Source organism: Phoca vitulina, unplaced genomic scaffold, assembly GCF_004348235.1.
Source record: "Phoca vitulina isolate PV1807 unplaced genomic scaffold, GSC_HSeal_1.0 scaffold21, whole genome shotgun sequence".
NCBI lineage: Eukaryota > Metazoa > Chordata > Mammalia > Carnivora > Phocidae > Phoca > Phoca vitulina.
Window position 1 is genome coordinate 4038560 of NW_022589724.1, and position 17546 is coordinate 4056105.

At 39.7% G+C, this 17546-nt stretch overlaps 1 protein-coding gene across 1 annotated transcript; it reads right to left on the reverse strand.

The window, feature by feature from the left end:
* Window positions 1–1879: 1879 nt before the first annotated feature.
* Window positions 1880–8463, reverse strand: LOC116640955 (bile acid-CoA:amino acid N-acyltransferase-like). The gene is given in 4 exon segments (XM_032418196.1): window positions 1880–2476; window positions 5206–5408; window positions 7999–8382; window positions 8385–8463. Coding segments are annotated over 4 exon segments (1263 nt in total).
* Window positions 8464–17546: the final 9083 nt, after the last annotated feature.

The window sequence follows — 17546 nt, forward strand, 5'->3', positions numbered from 1 at the left end:
TCCCACTCCCCCTGCTTGTGTTCCCTCTCTCGCTGTGTCTCTCTCTGTCAAATAAATAAATAAAATCTTTAAAAAAAAAAAAAAAGAGGTCAATGCCTGGAGATCAGACCAGTTATATTTCTAAGAGGTTAGAGAAGCTGGCCAAGAATGGTTATTTGATCTGCATTCCTGCCAACCTTTGTAGTAGTGGTACAGAAAAGAATATATGAAAAAAAAAATTCAAAACCTTCTTGGTTCTGAAAATCCACAAAATGTAAACCAAGGGATATATATCAGACCAAACACAAACATCATATCTCATAAACATAGGCATTCTTCCTAAAGTCCAAAACAGGAAACAAAAATAATTTTACCCATTAAACTCACTATGATAACTATTATATAGCATATGGCGTATATAACTAATGATATAACATCTAACCTACACAGTTACTATGTAGCATACAGCATAGGTGGTATTAGCCATTGCAGTTACATGATTATTAGAGTCAAAGGAGTGACGTGGTCTGATTGACTGGGTCTGGAAAATGTGAAAACTTGTCTGAGTGAGAAAGGAGGGAGGCTAGTAGCCTCACTCATCCTGAATGGAATGATTTTACTCTAAACAGAGGGAGCATCAGAAAGCGGATGAAAGAAAAAGAGTTTAGGCAGATACCATGAAGTGTCTTCCTATTACTTCTATTACTCTCATTCCTCACTGGCTTCCCCACCACACCTACAAAATCATTAAAAACCCTTTTTTACTAGTTCACCTTCACTTATCTCCCACTCACCTTCCACTTCCATCCATTGCAATTCAGTAGCTCAGGAATATGTGGGCTGTGACGTGCCCCTTAGAGAAAATGCGTCATATCTGACCTTGGACAAGGTAATTTGGATTGTTTACACCCAGGGTTATCAAACTATGCCCTGTGAGCTAAATCCAGCCAACAACCTGTTTTTCTGCTGCCCATAAGCTGAGAATGGCTTTTACATTGGTCAATGCTTAGAAAAAAATAAAAAGAAAATTACTATTCTGTGACATGTAAAAATTATATGAAATGCAAATGTCAGTGTCCATAAATAAAGTTTAATTGGAACAAAGCCACGATCGTTCATTACGGCCTATCTATACTGCTTTTGTGCTGGAATGGCAGAACTCAACAGTGACAGAGACTTCATGGCCCACAAAGCTGAAAATATTTGCTATGTAGAACTTTACAGAAACAGTCTGCCAGCCCGTAAGGTACACACACCACACCAGCATGGCTCCTTCCCAAAGTGCAATTCTGTGAATCTCAGATTGTTTTTCTCAAAATGCTGTATGTTTCAACACAAATATTACTTTATTTTCTTTTATTAGCATTTGTTGAATTATCAATTGTAGGCTGACTCAATCATGTTACCTCCGTATCAACTTCCATATTGCCTTAAAGTAATAAATTCGTTTACCCAGCTCTAGTTTTTCAATGACAATGAAGTAACCATGAACCATGAGCATATTTTCAAATATGAGAAATCTAAACATATTTCATTTGAGTTTTAAGAAATCAACAAATATCAGCACCTGATTCTACTCATGTCTGTTTTATAAACCAGGAGATTCTGTCATTCATTTTCGTCATTTTTTTTTTTCCACCAAACAATTGCTATAATAATAAACCAGAATATTTTAGGGCAGGTAGAGCCCTAAACTTATTTTTAAAAATATAAAACTCTCCATGTATGATATTGATTAAATGGAAACCATTTTCCCTTTCCAGAGTCAAGACATGACGACTGTCACCCTCCTGCTTTCTCTTAGTATAACCTCCCACAGTAAGAAATCAAAGATGTTGTTCATGAAAATCAAGTGAAGGTCTGGTATTGCTTCTCTGTTTCTCAGGAATATCTTTTCTTCTCAGAGTTGACTGGTCACAACTGGAACAAGGTGCTTCCTGAGAAACTTCTGTATCTCCTTCCAAGAATGCTCCTGGGCAGCGGCGCGTGGGGTCACCTCTCCACCCCAGTGCATGAATAGGTGGAGATTGGAGATCTTTGAGGCACAGCATAGTGGGGAATAGGGAGGCTCTAACAGGTGGCCCGCCCCAGGGTAAGATAGCAGGGTCCAGTTGTTCTTCCCATATCTTCTCAACTGTTCTGTGGCTTGCTTAGCATACGCTTTGCTGTTGATATTCTTATCATCTTCTCCCACAATGAAAAGGAAATGTCCCTGGGCCTTTTCAATCGGGAGAAGAGAAGTCTCACTGGCATCACTTCTAGCTTCCTCAAAGCTGTGCTGGAACTCTGCTAACCCTAAGGCGTTGATGGATAGCAATTGTGGAGAGAAGGGCAAGGGCTGACTTATCTGACCACGATATACCTGTGGAATGCTAAATGCGAAGTTGGGCCCATTAATAAGCACAGTGGCTTTGACTTGTTTTAGGTGAGTAGCCATGGAGAGTCCAATCTCTGCGCCTTTGCTTATGGAAACTATCCCAATGCCTGGACCGAGGACCTGAAAATAATGGAAATGAGATGTTGACTCTGTCCACCATATAGCAAAACCCTACCATCTCAAACAACCAAAGAACTTGAATGGCCAGTGGGAGCCAAGCAAGGACTAATCCCACCCACATGCCCAGTTCTAGAGTTCTGGAATACATAATGAATGTTCAAAGGAAATACTCCTTCAAGAACATGTCAGGCCTTCCAAATTAAATACTATGGATTCAGCCTGGTGTTAGGTGCTGAGTTTAAAATGCCCTAGGGGCGCCTGGGTGGCTCAGTTGGTTAAGCGACTGCCTTCGGCTCAGGTCATGATCCTGGAGTCCCTGGATCGAGTCCCGCATCGGGCTCCCTGCTCGGCAGGGAGTCTGCTTCTCCCTCTGACCCTCCCGACCCTCCCCCCTCTCATGTGCTCTCTCTCTCAGTCTCTCTCTCTCAAATAAATAAATAAAATCTTTAAAAAAATAAAAATAAAAAAATAAAATGCCCTAAAGAAATACCAATGTAGTAGGAAAAATAAGAAAGAGCCACGTAACTCTTGTGAATAATATGAGTCAGGGTACAGTTGATCAGTAAACTCTGTTGTACCAATTCTGGGGTCTCTAGAAGTGCAGAGGAAAGGGTACTCTATAGGAAAAGACTGAGAAAAAGAATGAGTTTAGTAGAACAGAGCATGGAAATGTGAGCAGAAACATCTGCTGTGGTTTCCCTGGAAGGTTTCTCCTTTAGAGAAGGTTTCATAAAGGAGGCTTGGCTCTGCTTCCTCTTCCACCGTCAGTCATCAAGCAAGCATTTTTTTTTTTAAGATTTTATTTATTTATTTGACAGAGAGAGAGAGAGCACAAGCAGGCAGAGAAGCAGGTAGAGGGAGAGGGAGAAGCAGACTCCCCTGCTGAGCAGAGAGCCTGATGCGGGGCTCAATCCCAGGACCCTGGGATCCCAGTACCCTGGCAGACACTTAACCAACTGAGCCACCCAGGCGCCCCAAGCAAGCACTTTTAGATCATCCACACTGTACTAACCACTGGGGGACACAGAGGAAGAAAAGGGGTAAATCATCTCTTATCATCAAGGAACTCACGGCCAGATGGAGAGACAGGAGGGAAAAAAACAGATAATTAGAGTAGCTTACAAATTCTGCGATATAAGAATGCACATAGGCCAGGCTGCCACTCCAGATTAGCAGGGAATAAAGGCAGGATCAGAGAAAGATTCTCAGAGGAAATAGGCTACGATTTGGATCTTTATACCAAGACAATGGGAGCAAACAAGAAGGAAAGGCATTGATTGTATGCTGTATAGTGAAGAATGATAGAGGCCATTCTCTTTTTATTTTATGGGGCATGTATCCAGTCCCAGGGGATAAATTCTGATGGATCTGAACCTATTCCCCTTTGCTACATATTTTTTCAGCCTCTTTGTAAGGCCAATACATTCTACCTGAGGTCCTATCCTGGATATTGAGAGGGGTGACCGCAATCATCTCCTTTTGAATTAAAAAGACCTTTCAAGCTCTGAAGTTCTATGTCTTAATATAAAAGATATAGAGTCATAGTTTTGGCAATGAGAGGTGAGAACTCAGAATGGATTTGGCCAGGGAAGACAAAGTAAAAGGAAGTATAACATGGATGAACAAAAAAAAAAAGTGACTCAGTTATGTGCAGGCTTTTGGCAGAACACTAACTCTTGTTATAATTTCTGCCACCAAATTTGGGATCAGGGAATTTAGAATGCTTAGAAGACACTTAAAATCAACAGATGGAGAAGTAAGACCTACAAGGAATTGAAATATGGGTGGTCTCTCCTCTCACAGAAGAGAGAGCATGAAGCAGGCTTAGTGCAAGTACTAAGAGCCTAGGAAAGAAAACTGGTTTCCAGGTCTCATTAGGCATTGACTAAATCTAAGTGACACTGGTAAGAACACTGATGGAAAAGTCATGCAACAAGTACAAGGGCAACCAGGCTAAGAAAGTCAACAGCAGAATCACGTAACCTCCTCATTTCTCATCTAAGCCAAGCAGAAAACTCAACACAGTAACATCACCTATGTGATAGTTCAAAGACAACTCCATCATATGCATCAAAAATAGCTATTTAAGGGGCGCCTGGGTGGCTCAGTTAGGCATCTGCCTTCAGCTCGGGTCATGATCCCAGGGTCCTGGGATCGAGCCCTGCATGGGGCTCCCTGCTTGGCGGGAAGCCTGCTTCTCTCTCTCCTACTCCCCCTGCTTGTGCTCTCTCCCTCTGACAAATAAAGAAATAAAATCTTTAAAATAAATAAATAAAGCCATTGTGTTTTGATTCCATCATGGACACAGGCTAACTGCCTGTTTTGTCTTTCTGAGCAAAAGACATTGGGTGTGAAATAAATCATGTGAATAATATGGATATGTCATAGAATTTCAAGTTCATTGAGGAGAATCCTACTCGGAAGTTAAGGGAAGCCACAGGGTGTTATGGTTATTTAAAAACAGGGACTAAAAGAAAAGGCAGGGCCGCCTGGGTGGCTTAGTCATTAAGCATCTGCCTTCGGCTCGGGTCATGATCCCAGGGTCCTGGGATCGAGCCCCGTGTCGGGCTCCCTCCTCAGCCGGAAGCCTGCTTCTCCCTCTCCCGCTCCCCCTGCTTGTGTTCCTGCTCTCGCTGTCTCTCTCTGTGTGTCAAATAAATAAATAAAATCTTTAAAAAAAGATAAAAATAAAAATAAATTAAAAAAATAAAATAAAAGGCAAAAATTACCTTAGGATGTCTCAGGAGAAAGTTGACAGCTTCCTCAAAATATTCTAATTATGTCTTTTCTGGTTGGGAAGGCAGATCTTCATAGTTAAAGTAATCCAAGGCCAAGGCAACAAAGCCATGACTGGCCAGGAGACTGGCCCAGAATTCAATCAGTCCACCAATACCACCAAACAAGTCAATTACCCCTGGGAAACGGCCCTCTCCTGAGAAAGAACAAAACAAAACAGAACTGGGTATGAAGGGAAAGGAAGGAAAAGAGAAGAAAAATACAACAACACGAAGAAATGCATCACAAATTCTGGAATTGAAGCATAAATTTTCAGTAGAATCCCCAAGTTTTCAGCCTTGTATCTGGGGCAGAATTAAAGCTGATTGGATACATTCATGGAACATAATATCAGGAAGGTTGATTGGGAACCATGTTTAATCTCTGTAGCCAAGGGGTCCTGCGGACTCACAGTAGTTCATTTCTATAGTATTGGTGTAAAGAAAGCCATTGAAATTACGCAAGGGCTTTTTAACCTATGAAAAGGTACACAATTAGGCTTTAGGAAATCAATGAAGGCCCTGAAATTATATGCAAAGTATAGGTTTATATGTCCTTTTTTTTTAGGAGAGAGAGCTTGCAACCTGGGGTGGGGATGGCACGGGGATGGCCGGAGGGAAAGGGAGAGAATCTTAAGCAGGCTCCACGTGCAGCATGGAGCCTGACGCGGGGCTCAATCTTACGACCCTGAGATCATGACCTGAGCCAAAACCAAGAGTAGGACGCTTAACCAACTGAGCCACTCAAGTGCCCCTATGTGTGCATTTTACTAATGAAAGCTTCTACAGATTTAATTAGGTTCTCAAAGTATATATAACTCAAAAAAAAAGAAAGCCTTCAAAAGTATATGACTTCAAAAAAAGCTATTGAAATAAATATTTTAGCTAAAATCCCAACTTAACTCTGCTCTGTTCCATTCATCTGACTATACAGTGACAAAATCTTGCAGCCAAGCAGATGTAAATGATGAGTTCTTCCATGCAATAACAATCTGTTTATTACTGTAGCTTAACACATGGTAAAAAGTAGGGATGGTCAGAGTATCATTCTACACTCACGCTCTGTGTAGGCAGCTAGTTTCCTAAATAAAGTAGAAAAAAATTTATGATGCACTTACTGGGGGCACCCTATTCTCGGGTAAGTGATTTTAACTAAGGAAGACTGGTCCCATCCATGGGGGCACCTGGCTGGCTCAGTCAGTAGAGCATGCGGCTCTTGATCTTGGGGTTGTGAGTTGAAGCCCTATGTTGGTTACTTAAGGAGATAAGTAAGTAAGAGGTTACTTAAAAATAAAAAAAATAAATAAAAATAAAAAAGAAAGAAGAGCGATTTGATTTAAAGGAGTATTGGGAATTTTCAAAACAAAACATTGCTATGTTTTCTCACCTTGAGAGAAGGAGAAATAAAATGGTACTAAATATATCTTGGTTTAAAAGACCACTTCAATAAATGAATAAAGATGCTTTTCATCTCCTGATTGACAGGAAGAGGGAGGACTTAAGAGTACTGAGCCTCTTATCATGGAAGAATGTTGTAGTTGAGAACTATTTTGACACCTGACTCAGCCTCTTTTGGCCCCACACAGCTCAAAGCTCTTTTGTATCCCCCGCAGAACAAGCAGGACACACAGCATGTGCAGTGTCTAAGAAGATTCACAGATAGCACTCTCTAAGGCAGCACATGATCCCAAGGTGGGAGGCCTGCACCGATAGATTTCTAACGAGGTGGACAGACATTTGTGCTACTTAGCTCCTGATACTACACACAATGATGTTGTCTGTATGCTAGGGGTGTAAAAACATTGAGATTTATCCAAACGACTGCATGGGTCATGACGATTTTGGAAAGGGAAGCTTTTATTCCTTCTACATCATCTATAACTCTTGCTGTCAGGAACCACCTCTAACACTTCAGGCTGCCTTTACCCATCTCACTTCTACACAGTGATTACGTTTCTGAAAGCAGAGAGAGGTGCAGTATGTCCTGATGATATGATGGCTGTGTCTCGGATCAAAGCTCATGCCTGAAGAAGGGGATCTCGGACACACCTGAGACCTGGACCTGTCGAGGGCTACTTCTGGGAAATTAACTTTGCTTCATTCAGTCCCACAATAAATCCTGAGAAATGTACCAGTAGATGTTTTGAACCACTTATTGATATGTGGAGATCACTGTGGGAAACTGACTTTTCTGGTAGGTTTTATAGCCATTAGGGAGCAGGTTGTATGATCTGTGGATTTATGGAATATTCTATAAATATGCAATATTTATGGAACTAGAGGATATAGAGTCTCTTTGTATCCTCTGTATTTGTTGCAGTATTTCAGTCCATTGTATCATCAGCTTATTGCATGCGATGACCTATATCTAAGTTGAAACTCAGGCAAGACAGAACTCCCAAAAGAAGCTGGGACACAGTTCCATGATATCAGGATGTGGGTCTTCAGATAGTCAGGCTTCAATACAGATGAATTTCATATAAATCCAAAGCTATGAAACCCCATAATGCAGGGACTCCATAAACTACATGTTAGTCATATCCTTAGACAAGCTCCAGAATTGTTGAGATCAAACTTGAGTTGGAATGGGCATCACCATATTCTTGTTCTGACCCAGAATTAGCCCTGATTCTAAGGCTGGAAAGGACTACACTATGTACTATCCATATCCAAGTTAAACCTGTAGAAGGATTAGGCACTCAAAAGAGGAAACACAAGGATGAAAGTAACCAAGTTAATTCTACTCACCAGCAGGGAGAAAGAGGGCTCCCCGAAGGTGGCCTTCTCGAACTTGGATCCGTTTGACACCAAGTGCTATGTACCACCTCTCCAAAGTCAGGCTGACTTTTGGAGCAGTGGTGGCGATGTCGGTTAATAGTAAATTTGAATCATAAAGTTTTATTTGGACCAGGAAGGGGCTATTCATCACATCTCTTTCCAACAATTTCGTTAAAAATTTTTCAGGTTTCAGGGACCAGAAGAGACCCATAGGGTGGGCTCCTATGTAGTCACCTCCCAGTGAGGGGGCATGCTCCAGGTCTACCTCACCAACTTCATTGGCCTTATGGTAGGCTTGAGAATGAAACAGGTTCCCCTTTTCATCTTTCAGTGATGCCTGAAGAATCATTATCTGAAGGGAGACAGGCCTGTAGCTCGGATATGCACTGGCTCATCAATAAGTGCACTTGCAGGGGTAGCTGTCAGATGAATCATTTTTACAGTGTGGCACCTTAGAGGATCCTCAGTAATGTTTGCAGTAAAACCTGGATATAAAAAAATATATATATAGGAAAATAAAATAAGGCAGTGATGATTAGGTTAATGAAAGGCAAACTGGACCAGAAACCAGGCTGCTTGGGATTCAGCTCTAACTCTCCAGTTATTTAGCAAATATCCTGATATAATCTTCAAGTGCAAGATACCTGAGAGCTTTCGGCAAATTTGTAGAAGACATAAAACAAGTAGATATGTTTTGTAGTAATTATGAACCAGGGTGGAGGAAGCAGCAGCTAAATATGCATGAATGGTATCAACACATCCAAGGAAGGTATCACAATTGGCCATCCAGAGCCCTTGAAAAATTAGATGCAGTGGAGGATACGAGTGAGATGTGCAGCTGAAAATGGGATTTGTTGGGGGTGCCGGGGTGGCTCAGTCGGTTAAAGTGTCCGATTCTTGATTTTGGTTCAGGTCACAATCTTAGGGTCCTGGGATCGAGCCCCACATTGGGCTCCCTGCTCAGCACGGAGTCTGCTTGTCCCTCTCCCTCTGCTCCTCACCCCGCTTGCGGTCACTTTTACACTCTCGCAAATAAATAAATAAATAAATAAAATCTAAAAAAAAGAAAACGGGATTTATTAAACATCTACATATATGGAACTGGGGACTCCGTTACTAATCCCTTCCCCAAGTCCTGCAAACAGAATGCCTGGCATCTAAGAATTCACCTCTAACAGAGCATAAAAAACAGACAAGTCTTCTCAAAAGAATGAGGACAAAATCTTTGGGGAGAACAAGGAGGCTGACATATGTATTACTCCCTAAAGAAAAAATACTCACAGCTTCACAGTTAGGCTTACCCAGTCCTAAGCAAAACCAGATGCTGGCAAGCCCTTCAGGTATACAAAAATTTGCTAAGCTTTTCACAATCTCCCTCTTGAAGATTAAGGAATGCCTTTCTCCTTTGGGTTAGTGTGAAGAAAGCCACAAAAATGACCATTGTTCCCATTCTAATAACCTTACCGTATCTGGATAAATACAAAATAAAATTTTTTTGTTTTCTTAAACTCACTAGATTGCCAGGAATCTAAATGAATTAAACTCCAGTGAGTGATAGGTTCCTCCTAGGAGAGAGGAAACTTTCTCTTCTACAAAGATAAAACAGCAAAAAAAGAATTCCCCATAAAGAAAAGTAAGGAGAAATCAACAGAAAATTTAATGCAATTTTAATGGATGTGTGCGGGCTGGTTTGATAGATTAGAATTCTGAGAAACTCCAGCCAGAGTCCTTCTCCAAGTGCCAACTCTTAAGGATTTGGCCATGTGCTCTAGGACAATACATCAAAAAATGAGAGCAGAGACATGAGCTGAGAGAAATCTGTCTGAGGCATTGCAGGTCTTTGTATAAAGCAAAGCAGCTAACTTCCAAAGGATGGGGAGAACAGTCAAATAGAGAGATTTCCCCAGGCTCAGAAAGCCAGGAGTGGGACTTCAGAGCAAAGAAATTTCCTTAGTGACCCTCTTTCTAGAAGAATTATAAATCAGAGAGAAATATCCTACAGTGAGAAAAGCTAGCAACATGGCCATAAAAAACCAAAAATATCTCCAGAAGTTCAGCAACGCTTAGACCCGGTTTCTTCTGATGAGAAGGGCCTAATCCCATACCCAAAAATATTTGAAGGCAGGGGTGCACTGAATCAGACAAAGCTGCAACAAAGCTCAGACCCAGCTCAACCACAGGTCAGATTGGTTTAGCCCTTAATTCTAACTTTCTGACAGATTAGGGCTTTGCTCTTTTCTTGAGGTAAATATTACTTATTCTAGTCATTTCTTTTATATGAAATATCTGGAGTATGATTTTAAAAATTACAAGACACAACAGAATCAAGAAAATTGACCCATAATCATGAGGAGAGCAAACAGTCCATAGGAAGACACATAGACATAGCCAAGAGGGTGGAATGATCAGACAAGAACTTGGTTGTTGTGGGGTTTTTTTTTGTTTTTGTTTTTTTTAGAAGACATAGAGAGCACCCCTTCCCCTGCTTATGCTCTCTCTCTCAAACAAATAAATCTTAAAAAAAATCTTTAATATGCATACACACATATATGTGTATTTAAATGCAATTAAAAGACTTTAAAATAAAAGTAATAATGTCTTGTGGGGTTTAGAAATATAATGACAAAAAGGTGGGTATGGAGTAAATAGAATTATACTGTTGTAAGATTATCATCTTACTTACTATTTTTCAAGCAACACAAGCTTATTTGCAGGCAGACCGTAACAGCTTAAAGGTACTATTAGGAGCTCAGCTGAGCCCAGGGAGACAGAGAAAGCCGAGCAGCTTGCGTGTCAGAGTACTGATGAAAACAGCAAGCCAAAAACAAGAGTCAAGCCTTTAATCACTTACTGTGAGGGAGAAAGTGCCTGGTCAGGACAAGGATTGAGGGTCTGAAGTCAGCAGGTCAGCCAGATGGGGGGGCGCGTTCACTGTTGAGGGAGCCCCGAAACAAGCGTCCAGCAGTTCTGAGGTCAGGGCAGAGTGAGGGGAAAGGCTAGAAGTAGAAAATAACTGGCTGCTGAGTCAGTGAAAGTGTCTTCAAGCATCCCCTCAGCACACATACCTGGAGAAGACTTCGGACCTTGAGCAAAGGTCTGATAGAGCTATAATGAGGGCTCCTGGGCAGGGAGGGCAAGTATGAGAATATGATGGGCCTGTGTGACTAATGACTAGGGAGACCAGTAACTACCGAGTGGCCTGAGTCCTTGCTTCCAACTTTTTCCAGAGATTGCCATGCACTGGCTGTACCCCAAGTCCGGTGCTGGAAGGGCAGCATTCCACCATGATGCTTGCCAACTAAAGCCTTTGTAATTGCCTATAGTCAGTTCTGGAAAATCACACGTAAGTTTTAACCAAGAGCTAGACTTCTCAGGTACCTATTATATTCTCTAGAATAACACACACACACACACACACACACACACACAAATATTTAAGTAACCCCAAAAGAAACAGGTGTTCCAGTTACTATGGCTATGTAATAGACCACTCAAAAACTTAAAAATGTTCAACAGCTATTTATTATGCTCATATGTTCTGTGGGTTGGACATCAGGACAGGGCTCAGTGAGATCAGCCTCAGTTGCAAAGAAAATAACTTTTTGGAGACTACTAAACCAGCTCTCACAACTGTGTAAGATCAAATCCTTAATAGTTATAGATCAGGGGGGTGAAGGAGGCTAACGGAAAGACAATCATCAATTGATAATTTAAGCAAGTTCAGATCTGAAACTGCTATTCGCTATACCATGTGCAAATCCTTGTGCATTTTTAGAGAGAGGAGACTGCCTGGTAAGAATGGGGATGAGGAATGAACGTGACAGCTTAATTATTCCAGAATAAGAAGCGAAATAGCGTGGTAGTTGAAGGACGGGTCAAGAGTTCGCTTCGTGTCCTACCTTGCATTCCTCGAGAAGCCTGCCTTGAGATAAGAACTGGTAAGTAAGTAGTGTACTTTGAGGGGTTTCCAGGAAACATGAGTGCAGATGAGCCACGGAAGTGTCCAATAAATGGTTGGTTGAGGGCTGAGTGGTGGGGGGAGGAAGGAGCCTTAATTTCCTACCACTTCTAGCCTGCCATGCTGAGAGGTAAAGTGGACTCTGGAGGCCCAAAAAAACTATCAGGCACAGGAATCCAAGGTCTGATATTGTGAGTCAGGCCTGCGCACTAATGCCACTAGGGGAAGTATATACAGGCAAGGTATTGGCAGTATCTGCTAACACTGTACTCTGTTTTTAATGTGTGTGTGTTCAGAGGGAGAGAGAGAGAGAGATGGGATAGACACAGGCATGAATACATGCTGATGAGAATGAGCCTACAGAGAGACAAGTACTGAAAATGAGAATTTGATGGTGAATAAGACATTTTTCCCTGAAAAGCTTAAAAACAAGTGATTTTATAGCCCAAAAGTACCCTATTTCCCTTGTAAAAATATTCAAGAAATTGAGTATACATAAGGCACACAGAAATACATGGCAGATGGGGCGCCTGGGTGGCTTAGTCGTTAAGCGTCTGCCTTCGGCTCAGGTCATGATCCCAGGGTCCAGGGATCGAGTCCCACATCGGGCTCCCTGCTCGGTGGGAAGCCTACTTCCCTCTCTCCCACTCCCCCTGCTTATGTTCCTGCGCTCACTCTCTCTGTCAAATAAATAAATAAAATCTTAAAAAAAACAAAAACAAAAACACATGGCAGAGTCAGGAATGGAATTTATATCTCCAACTCTTAGTCAAATTCATCATTGGTTCAACAAGACTTTATCAAGGGTCTACACTGTGATAATCACAGGGAGATTAGACACAGTCCCTACACTAAGTAAGCCTAAAGGTGTAGTCTTCCTTCCATACATTATCCATTAAGTTTCTACTTAAATATCACATGGATCAAGGAGTGTTCCCAAACAGAAAAAAAGTAAATGAAAAGTCATTAGCTTTAGTTCAACTTATACTTCTTTTCAAACATCATCACTTTTTCCTTCATATCCCTGGTTTACTACATTTCACTACCAGAAAGCATTTCTGAATTGCATAAATACATATGACCTTTAAGAAATATTTTCACATAATGTAATTCTAACAAGCCATTCATCTGACATTAAAAGAAAAATCATCCTTCAAACAATATAAAAATAGGACCACAATTCAAAATCCCAGACTAAGAGAGTTTCTTCTGTAATATTCTAGGAAACAGTTTTTAGAAAGAGAAATATTAATGGAGATGGGGGAAGATAGAATAAAGAAAAGTCAACAAATAGTTTGAGTCATTCTCCCTCGGAAATATAAATTCTGGCTTGATATCTTCATAATCACAAGTCCCTATTGATATCTTTTCTAAACAAACTCCAACAGAGCACTTATCTGAGCACTCTTTCAACTCCATAGCTGAGGTTATAAATGAACAAAAAGACTATTTGTCTGCATGAACTGCTAAATTCCAAACACTGAAATTAAGAATCTATTTTTACTTCTCATTCAAGACCTGAGACTTTAACCCATCTACAACCAGCCCAGAAGAGATAGCCCTGATTACAAGCTAAAAAGTACCGGGATTTTTCCTCTCGAACCTTCCTTTCCCCTCAGTAAAGAATGGCACTATCTAGAGTCGTCTTATCAGTCAAAACCTCAAATAGGTCTTTGCAGTCTAACCAAACTAATGAAGCACTCTCTCCCTCTCTAAAAAAATAAATAAATAAAAATTAAAATTAAAAATGCAAATTTAAATCATGGGGTATACTTATACCTGTAAGATTGGCAAAAATTGTAAATTCTGAAAAGAAGAAGAGTTGGTTAAGAAGTGGATCACCAAGACTCAAACCCTGCTAGAGGAATGAATGTAAATGGGTGCAATCACTTTAGAAACCAATTTGGCATATCTATTAAATGTGACAATATGAATGACCTTTGATCCAGCGATTTCATTTCTAGAGATATACCCAACAGAAATGTGTGCACAGATGCATCAGGAATTGTAGACAAATATTCACAGCAGCATTTTCCAAGATATTAAAAACTAGAAACAGCCAAATGTCCATTAACAATAAAATAAATGAATAGATTTTGGTATATTTATACAGTAGAATACTACAAAGCCCAGCATTAAAAATAAACGAATCAAAGCAATAAAAATAAAAGAATCGTAACTACATTCAATAACCCTGGCTGAATTTCACAAACCTAATATTGAGTGTTAGATGCCAGTCATAAATTTATAAATGAATCATAAATTTATATATGCCAAAAAAACTACAGAACATACTTGTAAATTTTTAAACAAAAGCAAGGAAGAGATTACCAAAAGTCAGGATTGTAGTGAAAAATTATCAATGTACTTCACATTGATAGACTGCAAGTAAATGGACGAAAAATAATATAGCATGCAACACTAAGCATAAGGAACCCAAAGTGGCTTTATTAATGTCAGATGAATTACATTTCAATATCAAGAGTATTAACAGAAATAAAAAAATAATGACAAGTTCATAAAAATCATAAATCCTAATAATGGATTTCAAAATGTATGGAGCAAAATTTGACAGAATTAAAGAGAGAAATAAATAATTCCATAGTCATGGTTAAGATTTTAACATTCCTGTCTCAGCAACTGATAGAATAACTTGACGAAAACAGTAAAGGCATAAATTTAAACAACACTATCAATGACCTTCACCTAATTGCTATTTATAGAACATTAAACCCAACAACTTCAAGCACACATGGTATATTCAACAAGATAAGCCATAAACTGCGACATAAAATTAATCTTAATGATGCAAAAATGCTGAAATCAGAGTATGTTCTCTGACCATAATGGAATTAAATTAGAACTGAATAAAATATGTAGAATATCTTATTCCTTATTTATTCCCAAATATTTAAAATCAAACACACTTCTAATAATCCATGGATCAAGGAAGAAATCACATCAGAAATTAGAAAATATTTTAAATTGAGTGATAATGGAAGTACAAAATGAAAATATTTGTAGGATGAAGCTAAAGCTAAAAAAGGGAAATTTATAATTTTAGTGACTTATATTGGAAAAGCATCTAAAATCAATGGCCCAAGTCTTTACCTTAAGAAGCTAGGAAAAAAAAAAAAAAGGAAAGTAAACCCAAAGTAAGTAGAAGGAAGGAAATAAGAAAAATATATTATCCATGAAATAGAAAATAAACAATAGAAAGAAATTAACAAAGACAAATTTGGTTCTTTGAGAAGACCGACAAAATTGATAAACTACAAGCCAGACTGATCAAATAAAAAGAATAAAATAACAAATACCCAAAATGAAAGAGGGCTTATCATTGCAGATCCAATAGACATTAAAAGAAAAATAAAAGATTATGAACAATTGTATGCCAACTAATTCGTCAACTTATATGAAATGAATAAATTCCTTGTAAAATACAATTTAATGAAGAACTGTTTCAAAGTAAAGGAGATTAAGTAAAGGTGAGAACAAAAATGCAAAGCATGAACCAAGATTCGATCCTGCATCAGGGGGTGAAATTACTATGAAGGTCATTTCTCGGACATCAGTGAAATTTGAATATGAACAATGTACGATTAGTGTTACATCAGTGTTAAATATTTTGAATTTAATATTTCCTGAGTTTGCTACTGTACAACCAACACTGGAATTCTGAATCAGAAGTTAAGAGACTACTTTTGAACTTAGAAATCATTCACGTAAAAACTTTAGGACTTTTACACTGTGAAATAACCTAGTAAAAATAAGATAGAAAAATAACTGCAGATAAGATTAAGTTCATGTGTGCAGGTATGACTTAGTTCAAGCTACCTGTCACTTAATCCTCTAGGATACACAGAACACATGCTAATGGGATTACAAATCAAAGAAGTAGGACAGAGGTGTCTGGCTGCCTCAGTCAGGAGAGCATGTGAATCTTAATCTTGGGGTCATGAGTTCAAGCCCCACCTTGGGTGTAGAGCTTGCTTAAAAAAAATATTGCCAAAAGGATGACTTGAGATTAATATTTATAAAACGAAAAAACAAAGAAGCAGGACCAAGTTGCCCATTCCTAGGTTCAAGGTCAAGAAATTTACAGTGGAACGACTTCCACTTCTGATGAGTTTTATGGCAGACCAATACTCAAAGAACTAAAAAAGCCAGATTTTAAAAAATAAATAAAAATAAAAGGAAAAAACTGGCAATAACTTAAATATCCAATTTTAGTATATGTGCTGCCGAAGCGAGTAATAGCATATTGGTTGAAAAATTACAGTGGTCCTCCCCACCCTTAGTTTCACTTTCCAGTTTGCGTTACCTGTGGTCAACCCCCATTAGGAAGCAGACAACACTCCTTCTGATGTAAATCAGGTCAATAGCAGCCTAATTCTACATCACAACACCTAGGTTATTCACCGCACTTCATCTCATCACAAATAGGCATTTTATCATCTCACATCATCATAAGAAGGGTGAATATAATACAATATTTTGAAAGATCACCTTCACATAACTTTCATTACAGCATATTGTTAAAATGGTTCTATTTACTCTTAGTTATTGTTAATTTCTTACTGTGCCTAAACTATCATAGGTCTGAATGTATAGGAAAAAATATAGCATATATAGGGTTCAATACTATCCAGGGTTTCAGGCATCCACTGGGTACCTTGAAATGTATCCCCCCCATGGTTAAGAAGGGACTACTGTACCTAACATCCAGTTATGGAATATGTTATTAATCACATTTGTTACTTTTTTTTTTTTTTTTTAAAGATTTTATTTATTTATTTGAGACAGAGAGAATGAGAGAGAGAGAGAGAGCACATGAGAGGGGGGAGGGTCAGAGGGAGAAGCAGGCTCCCTGCCGAGCAGGGAGCCCGATGCGGGACTCGATCCAGGGATTCCAGGATCATGACCTGAGCCGAAGGCAGTCGCTTAACCAACTGAGTCACCCAGGCGCCCCTCAAATTTGTTACTCTTAAGACTATCTTAAAGATTTTATTTGACAGAGAGAGACACACAGCGAGAGAGGGAACACAAGCAGGGGAAGTGGGAGAGGGAGAGGCAGGCTACCCACTGAGCAGGGAGCCCGATGCGGAGCTCGATCCCAGGACCCTGGGATCACAACCTGAGCTGGCAGATGCTTAACAACTGAGCCACCCAGGTGCCCCAAGACTATCTTAAAATAAGTAGAAACACTCATAGAGTGAAGGGAACAGGACAATTTGACAGTAAATTTTAAAATACAGGAAAAAAGTTTCTTTTCATTTGGAAATACGCCAGTCTGTTTAGTGATTATCTTAGTAAGACAAAAATGGTATTTGTTGTCTTTCCCAAATTTTTAAAAAATGTGCTTTTATAATCAGAAAAATGAGGGGCGCCTGGGTGGCTCAGTCGTTAAGCGTCTGCCTTCGGCTCAGGTCATGATCCCAGGGTCCTGGGATCGAGCCCCGCATCGGGCTCCTCGCTCCGCGGGAAGCCTGCTTCTCCCTCTCACACTCCCCTTGCCTGTGTTCCCTCTCTCGCTGTCTCTCTCTCTGTCAAATAAATA